A 9,059-nucleotide genomic window follows, 5' to 3' on the forward strand; every position below is an offset into this window, starting at 1 on the left:
CGCTATTAAATCCTTGCTTATAATTTGACTCCAAAATATTTATTACTCGTTGAAACCGCAGATGTGATAAGTATTTTGAAATAAATTAATGTGATAAGTATTATGAAACAGAGAAAATATTATTATTAATTATTTCATTTGATACTTAATTGATAATACGAATATATTAAAAAAATAGAGATAAAAATTAATTATTCAAATAATATTAATTATTCGATAATTGAAATAAATTAATTAATTTTTAGGACGAATGGAATAACAACATATCGAACCGTCCTAATTAAATATAAATATGTTAATGATGTAATGATTGAAGGAAGTAACGCCTATTCCGGAAAATTGCGCCAAAGAATTGCCAACTAAAGATATTTACACATGGAAAGGAACAAAAATGGGAATATACAGCTGCATATTCACTTCATCTCTAAATACACAATCCTAAAATACAGCTGCCAAAAAGCAGGCAACACGGTTCATTGAACCGGTTTTAATAAAATGATGCTTTAGTAATTTTAATTTTTTTCTTTTTTTTATGAGCAAAAATTTCTTTTTTTATTAAAATTTGGAAAAAACATAATATAACCAAGCATCTAAATCCGAGCCATCAGACTTCCTCAATATATCCATTCTAGTTCGGACATATTAAGTGAAAAATCCGATAAACTATACATCAGCTTGAAGTCTTTTTCCCGAGATAAGAAAAAAAATAAAAACAATTGAAGAAAATATCATATAGCCTAAATAGTAAAAACAAATCCAAACAAGAAAGGAGATTGTTACATTTACACCTCTTAAGGTTTTGAATCAAAATTAAAATTAATCTCTAAGATTTCTATTTAGAAGAATTAAAGATCATGTTTAGTTTAATTATTTTGATAATTGATTGATGATAATAATTAGCTAATAAATGCTAATATTTGATAAATTTTGATGGCATATTGTTAAAATGTAAAATTACCATTAAAGTATACATGTTTTTATATACTATGATGTGTATATACATAAATAATACAAACTAAATCTTTAAAATAGTATTTAATAGAAATTTATTATTTTTTAAATTATAAATAAAATGATCAAAAAATATTAATTTGAATAAAAACATAGTAAAAATAAAATTTTATGAGTAATTATTTTTATAAGGTTAATAAAACACAAATATAATACGATTGATTCTTCCTAATTTTAATTTAATATTTTTAATTTCAGTCTAATAATTTCAATTGGATTTTTCTGATCCGATTTCAATATGAATCGAACCAATAAAGGAGTAGAAACTCTATTGGAGTTTTAAAACTATCCCTATAAAGTTTTGAAGTTATTCTAACTCCATAATGCAAATTGGAGACATCTGCTTAAAAGAGAAGAAATCATTATCATCTTATCCCAGGTTTCGATAGTTAATCTGTTTAATACTTCTTCTGTTTCAAAATATAAATCATTTCTGGGTGTTTATTTTGTCATAAAATAAAAGTCGTTTTGAGTATTGCAAGGAGTAATAAATGATGATTTTCTAATATTACCATTATTTGCATTAAATATAATCACTACCTTTACAAATAACTATTGGTTCAAGATAAAGGGATAATTTTATCAAATTATCCTTAATTTTGTTATAATTTAAGGGAAATTAATTACTTTTTTTAATCTCTGTATAAAAATTTTAAACAACTTATATTCTAGAACAGGGAGAACTTGAAAAAGCATTCAACATGTTTCAGATGAATTTTACATGTGAAAAGGTGGAACCGTTTGTGGTTGGCAAGGATGTCTATTTCATGCCATATTTCTCAATGGGTGCATACAAATGATTTTTGTTTATTTATTTATTTATTAAATTTTATTTGGTCGGCTTGACATGATGAACAAAGAAATAATCCTACGCAAAAAGTAAAAGAGAGGAAAAGAAAAGAAAAGAAAAGGAAAGAAAAGGTTAAAACAAACAAAGACAAGGAAGAAACCATTATTAGTTCTTCCATGAAATTGCTTGGAAATAGCAGGAAGGAATTTTCACCACTAGACAACATGATGTTAGCCTTTTGAAATTGGGAGTCCACTGGCAGATACACATCTTGCTTTTTATTATACATAGACTGAAATATTAATCCGCCGTGGTTCTATAAGGACAAAAATATAAGTTCGATTGCGATATATTTACTGAAGAATAAAAAATTTTTATATTATATGGTTTGAAGAGATTACCATTTTTTTTGTTTTTAAAGATTAGAGATATTCTAAACTCTTGTTTTTTTTTTTTTTCAAGACTATAATTCATTGTGATATTTCAAGTTTGAATTGTCTACACAATTCAATTTTTTTATCATATGTTAAAAATTTTGAAATTTGTAGATATTATCACTGTATAACTTAATTTGATTTTGTAAAAGAAGTATTATAAACTATTAGAATTTTTCAATAATATTCTTTATTTTTTATTTTTTTTTAGCATAATCAAAACCCTTGCCTGTTGTATTACCAAAAAATGATTGAGAAATGATGAGAACAAATGCTTAGACTCCTTTATGGACTCCAAGCTTTGCTACTTTAATCCTATTCCTAACCTTTTTTGGTTCAACAAAAGTCACAGAGACTTGGGTTAGGTCCGCATTATAAATTCCATTTTTTTTTTTTTAATTTTTCAGATAAATTTAATATGATATACAAGTTGCAAGCGGTCCATGCACAGCAAAGCTTAAATCTTCTCCTTTGACCTCTTTAGCTGACATGCAATATGATTTATATTTTGTGTATTGCAGGTTTTAATGTACAGTACAACTTGGTTTAATGTTCATGCAACAGCAACGAAAGATTGTGCTAATGCAACATACAAATTGGCATTCAAAATATCAGCAAAATGCAAGTTCTGCTATCATCTGAGAATATGGTATTTTTAAGTTTGACCGATTGCAAGTTCTTTCTAAATCCTAGCTTTAACCCTGTCAGGCTCAAGCACAACAATACACTCCTAGACATAGCCTAGCAGTGGAATCTCCCTCGAACCCACATAATCCACTTGGTATTCCTATCTGTATGACTTGCAAGAGGACTCAAGTTTCCATCTATTCAGACTACTAGAGCAGATGCATTGATCGCATGTCAACCTTAGCAGCACTCCTCGTCTCATTATAATTGTGAGACCTGGAAACATGTAGCACTGGGGTTGAGGGTGGAGGTCGATTTGTTTTATAAAAAGAAGATATCATCGATTTGTTTTATAAAGAGAAGATATCAATGAACTTCTATAAAATGGTTTCATGGGTCTCATTGTCTTGATTGTGGGATATCATTGAGAAATAGAAATCGCTCGATAGAGAGAGAGAGAGACAGAGAATGATGTAAAATCTGTTTCTTTCATTGAACTGTATGTATGAAAATCACATTGCACATTGCGTGGTATGTACAATACATTTTACACAATAAATAATTTGGCATATTCAAGACAATTTGATCTCAAATGCGATCATTCTTCTAAAAATGTTGAGCTTTTCTCTCCGGTTTCATATACAAATCTTCTATCTAACAAATGATTGATTATTCTCTGCTGTCCCTGACCATTATCTCTTGAAAACGACGTGAAATGGGGATGTTCAAGCAATAATTGCTTTTCTCTGCTCTTTCTGCAGCTAGTGGCACTTGATATTAAGGTGATCCGGGAATCAGATAGACCAAATTGTTCACACAACAGAAATATTCCTCAAAACTAACCATCCACAGAACTTTGATCCTGTCCCTCATGTACCCCAGAATCATCCTTGGGAACAGGAATGGGAGATACCACATTTGAGAAGTTTGTTACAGTAATGATGTCATTGTCATTGTCATTGTCGTCATCATCGTCATCCCCAGCATATTCAGATGCTGAGCTACCATCCATATCCCTATCAAGCTGAACACATTCAGGAATTTCATTGTAATTTTCTGAATCCTGGCTTCTATTTGAGAGTCCCAAGTTTTCCTTCTTTACGACGTTCAACACAATCCCATTATGGATTCTTTCTGGCTGCAAAAGATCGCCTTCAGTAACCATAATACTAGAACCAGTCTGAGATGATCTGCTAAAATCCCTCAGTTCAAAATCACTTTCCGAAATTCTCTCAGGTGTTGTCACCCGAGAACTTGTATTAAATGGATCCCTAATTCCCATAGGAGCCCCCGGAGAGTTAGGATGAGTCAACAAGCCTTTGGTCAATTCGGCATCAATATCAAGATTTTGAACGAAGTCAATAAATTTATTTGCTGAAGTTGTCCTCATCAATGGCCCACCAGACCTTGTCCAAGAAGTTATATCTACATTTTCAGATTCGCTGTCGCTTCCATCATGTATGTTGCGGTGAGTCCGCAAATTTCTACCTGTAGTTGCTCCAGATCCACCAACACCTTGATGAAATGTGGAAGCAACATCAGTCAGAAGCTCATCAATTGACCCTGTTGAGTTCTCTCTAGCAATGCAGTTCCAAGAAGGGATTCTTCTAGAAGCACTGAATTTGACATTACTAGTACTTGGGTTAGGTATGCCATGCGAAGCAGCAGCTGCTCTCTCAGCACTCCTTTTGAGTCTACGCATGTGGTTGAGAATTGCGACACATTCATCAAGACAAAGCTCAATCCCGCAGTTGGCTTTTATGGCTGAAAGTTTCTCCCATGTACACCTTCTCCCTTGGTTGGCCGCCTTTTGCAGCTCCACAAGAGTCGGATTTTGTATAATTTTTGAGTACTGCACCGCAAACAAATGGTGAAAATTTAAACTACTAGCTACTCAATATAGCAAAAATTTTCATTCAAGTCTCATGTAGAATTCTGCACAAATGTCGCAAATGATCAGCAAGAAACAACGTGAAGACAATTAACAGAAGCAACAATTTAAGCCCATTATCAAAACAAGGGTAACTAATAGAAGTCCTAAATTTAGCTGCTAATGCTTAACAAATACATACGCTTTCCAATTTTTTATCATCCCTAAACCATAAACAAAATTTCAGCCCAACTATAGTATAAAGCTTCATATTTTGTAATACCTGAGCGAGTGTAGCAGGCATAACAACAGTGACGTCTCCCTCCCAATCTTGAGCAAAAAGCTTGGCAACTCCACCTAATGGAAAACCAAGTTCCAACACCTGACTGCATCTATGTTTTACTTCCATCTCGGTGAGATGAGCAAGCTACAAAGTTAAACACCAAAAGGTATTAGTTTTATGTAATCAGGAAAATTAGCCTCATTCTAACAAGAAGTCGCTTAGCAATTGTATTTTTATTCTTGGAAAATCACTAAATTGAAAGATTTCCATTATTCAAGGAGAGAATGGTAGATTCATCTATAATTTCTTCAATTCAATTAACATGCCTGATTTAATTTAAATTTGAATAGCTAAGCAGATAAATGTTCTTAATAATCTGTAACGTAAATGCCATACATATTTTTTCACCCGTTTCATCATTTGAATCATCAAAATAAACACTCAAAGAACTCATTTATGGTTCAGCCAGATAGTTCCCACAATCAGGACGCATTTCTCCACAACCAAACAGCACTCCTTTTCTCCCAAAGACCAACCAAGAAAACCTCAGTCATTCTTCCTTAAATTTCATCTATTGACTCCTTAACTAGGATTCGAAACCTACCTATTACAGGGAAAAAGAAAAGAATTCCAGACCTAACAAAATTTGCCAATAAGCTTATATTACATTGGTTGCATAAAACAGGCCTTATGCCAAGTAATGCCGCCACAAATTAAATAGATTATGCACAAGCAGTCTCATGCTATGAATTTGTCCTATACCAGATTAGAAAAAAGTGCAATTTTGTAATGCATAAGAACTGGTTGCTGCTACCTGAATAAAATAATAACAATATCTTATACTAGTTTTGACCCTTTTCATTATTGATTAAGGGTTGGCGATCATGGGTTTTCACATCTGTATAAGAAAAATCTAGAAATCATAAAAAAGATAAAAAATGATGAAAACGCAAAACAAATATTGGTGAACAAGAACCAAACCATGAGCTGGCATAAAATACACGAGTCACTGTTCGAATAATGTGCAAAATAATCAAATGCACTAGCAAGGCAAGGGAAACTCAAAAGAGGCAATTTCATAGTAAAGTAATGAGAAAGTGGAAAATTCAGACAGAGGCATCTTCAGAAGAATTAGGGCACACAGCAGAAGTATGACAAAGCAGGGATAAATGCAAATTAAAAATGAGATAAGTTAAGGATTTGTGTAAATTAGAAGCAATATATACATACCTTTGCAGCAAAGTTACCGCCATAAGCTCTTATAAACTCCTTCATTCTCAATAATGGAGCAATGTGAGGATTTGCTTGACTCACAATAAAATGATTAACATTGAATAGCTCCTTCAATTGCATCATAGGTAAATCAATCTCCAAGCTTCCATCCCTCCACCGACGAGCAGACGTGCTTGACCCTTCCTCTGGTTCCAGCTTGAAGGGTGGATGATATGGAACAATTTCTCCACTTCTATCCTTAGCCATAAGTTCCTGGGCTTCAAAAAGACCAGGAAAGGCACAAGAAGCAGTGACTGCACTCCATATGACAACATGAGGTGAAGTCAGGTAGTTAAGGCATCTAGGAGGCTCATGCTTCCTTGGAGAGCAAACTGTGATTGCAAGAATTCGACCTGTCATATCATAAGCTTCCTGAAATGTAAGATTGCTTGTGAGATGCCTTAACATCCATTGCAACTGCCGTATTTCATGGACAGCACCTTGTGTCGTGACCCTCTTGACTACAGTAAAAAGCCCGCCCATTTGATCAAAAAACTGCAATGAATGCAAAGAATCTTCAAAAAAACTTTGCAACTCTGGCCATGCTCTCGTGGCGACAATAGAACACATAATGGATCCTACACTAGAACCAGCAATTATTCTGGGCAAAAGCTTATGCTGCACCAGCGTCTTAACCACACCTACATGAAAGGCTCCGAGGGAAGCACCTCCACTCAAAAGCAAAGCTGTTCTCCCAAATGCATGTCTCGTTTCATGCATGAAAGAAAGCTTTTCCTCCAATGAAAGCTCCTCTGTATCTGAGTCACAAACCATTCTCAACTGGGTTGAGACCTCATCAATGTATTCCTTAATAAGCTTAGGCACTTGAAGCCTGCCCTTGTGAAGCTCTGGGTTGCACATATTACCAAGATTTCTTATAAGATCAGCTCTCATACAAAAGATAATATCTCTAAGAGATCCCTCTTGTCTACGGTGTCGAAGCTCCTGAAGCTTATTTCTCACTAATTCTTCATCATAAAGGTCCGATTCGTTCATCTTTGGTGTCTCTTTATCAAGCATCTTAGCAGCATGTGCCCACTCTTCATATGTCAATGCAGTTCTCATCATATTCCTCCAAAATTTCCTCCGATATGCCATCTCAGCCCTCGATTTCACGTTTGTGTACCTTTTCAATAGAAAAGCAATTATTGTCACCATTGCCAGTATTCCTTGTGGATTCCGCGGATGCAACCATGATACCATTGAAGCAGAAAAATCCCTAAGTCTACAAATGTAATTCAATAAAAAATGATAGATTCTACGCCTCAATTGTCCCATTGACTTGCAGAATAACACTCTAAAAGCAATAGTTCTACCAATAATTGATGAAGGTCCAATTGGAAAGGGATCAACATTGGCCTCATTACTTATATCCATCTCTAAAAGTTTCGTGTTTTGGATGATTTGCTAAATCGAAGCTATTGGGAATTCCTGTAACTCAACAAGAATATTTGCTAATATAAAACTTAAGAAGCAATAACAATTGCTAGGAGACAGCAATTGAAGGAATTACAAGGCAATGTTTTGACTATATACACCTATATGTTCTGCACAGCTCTAACAATTGCATAAAGACAATAAAATGACTGAAATTGTTTCTCCAATCACAAAATGATTGAAATATTACACCACCAGACTCTCTATGCAAAAGAAAGATAATGGCTTTTGTTAGATAAAAGTGGATAGATAGCAATCCTATAAGAAAACTTAATTTATACACCAAAGGGATGTATAGAAGTCACAAAATCCAGCCTCTTAACCGAATTCAGCAGAAAGCCAACCTTAAATATTGAAATTCCAAGAAAAGCAGCCAAATGGGTCTGTCCTCTCAACTCTCACCTTCCTTTCTTTCTTAACAGATCTTGCTGATTAACCAAACCCCAAAACCCTCAAACCTAAAAAGCACAAATAACATATACCAGCTATTTAATTAATACAAATACCAAATGGGTATTCATAACGTAAACAAACAGAAAAACAGAAAAAGGGCAACGAACTCAGGAATTGGAATTCAAAAAGAAACCCGAGAAACCCAGATAGGATAATCCCGGGAAAAGAAGAAAAAACGTGGCTTTATAGAGTGAGAGAGACAGATGGGGACTGGTTGATAGGCTTTACTATAAGGAGAGAAGAGAGGGAAAATATTGGGAAACGTGAAAGAGATAAAGATAGCGATACAGTGACGCAAAGTTTGAATGGGCACATACGTGGCGGGTAGATTAGTGTGTGACGTGCAATCTACTGGATGTATTTTTTTTCTTTAAACAAATATTATTATTGTTATCATTGTTGCAACTTGCAAGAGAAACAATTGTTGTTTTGAAGTTTCTATTTTTTTTTTTTTTAATTTCCACTTTTGATGTTTATAGGTATTATATAGTTGGATTTCAATTTTTTTGGGCTAAAAAAATGCTTTTGGAACAATTTTATTTGTACAAGTAAAATTTTCATTTTGAATAATTAAAAGACATGTTTTTTTTTATGAAAATAATTAATTTACTGGACATTTAACTCCGAAAGATAATTATTAGAATTTATTTTCTAGATCTAATAATTTGAATCTATTTATTAAATTTATTTAATATTAAATTAAACTTGATCTTGAACATAAATATTTTATATAAATGATAAATGAATTTAGTTGTAGCTTAATTTTCTTGATTTTTCAAGCTTGTCAAAATATTTTATTTAAATTTTTTAATTGAGTAATTAGAAAATAAAGAGGGTAACGTATAAATTTTTACCAAATTACTTTTTTATAATAATTTGTTT

General features: G+C 33.0%; 1 protein-coding gene across 1 annotated transcript; it reads right to left on the reverse strand.

Moving 5' to 3' along the window:
- Positions 1 to 3,663: 3,663 nt before the first annotated feature.
- On the reverse strand, positions 3,664 to 7,810 carry SDP1 (Patatin-like phospholipase family protein). Its single transcript, XM_012230578.4, has 3 exons — positions 6,246 to 7,810; positions 5,016 to 5,159; positions 3,664 to 4,714 (listed from the first exon to the last, which is right to left on the reverse strand). Exons 1-3 carry the CDS (start codon positions 7,662 to 7,664, stop codon positions 3,701 to 3,703), a joined length of 2,577 nt encoding a protein of 858 aa, XP_012085968.1. The 5' UTR covers positions 7,665 to 7,810; the 3' UTR covers positions 3,664 to 3,700.
- Positions 7,811 to 9,059: the final 1,249 nt, after the last annotated feature.

The sequence above is a fragment of the Jatropha curcas genome, chromosome 2 (genome assembly GCF_041381405.1).
Source record: "Jatropha curcas cultivar XTBG-Jc1 chromosome 2, XTBG_Jcur_1.0, whole genome shotgun sequence".
Taxonomy (NCBI): Eukaryota; Viridiplantae; Streptophyta; class Magnoliopsida; order Malpighiales; family Euphorbiaceae; genus Jatropha; species Jatropha curcas.

Bases quoted from the DNA above. Each gene is read 5' to 3' on its own strand.
- SDP1 (XM_012230578.4), bottom strand. From the start codon at position 7,664: ATGGATATAAGTAATGAGGCCAATGTTGATCCCTTTCCAATTGGACCT. The intron at 5,160-6,245 runs GTATGTATATAT...TTAACTTTGTAG, and splicing joins GCGGTAACTTTGCTGCAAAG to CTTGCTCATCTCACCGAGAT. The intron at 4,715-5,015 runs GTATTACAAAAT...TTTGCGGTGCAG, and splicing joins TGCCTGCTACACTCGCTCAG to TACTCAAAAATTATACAAAA.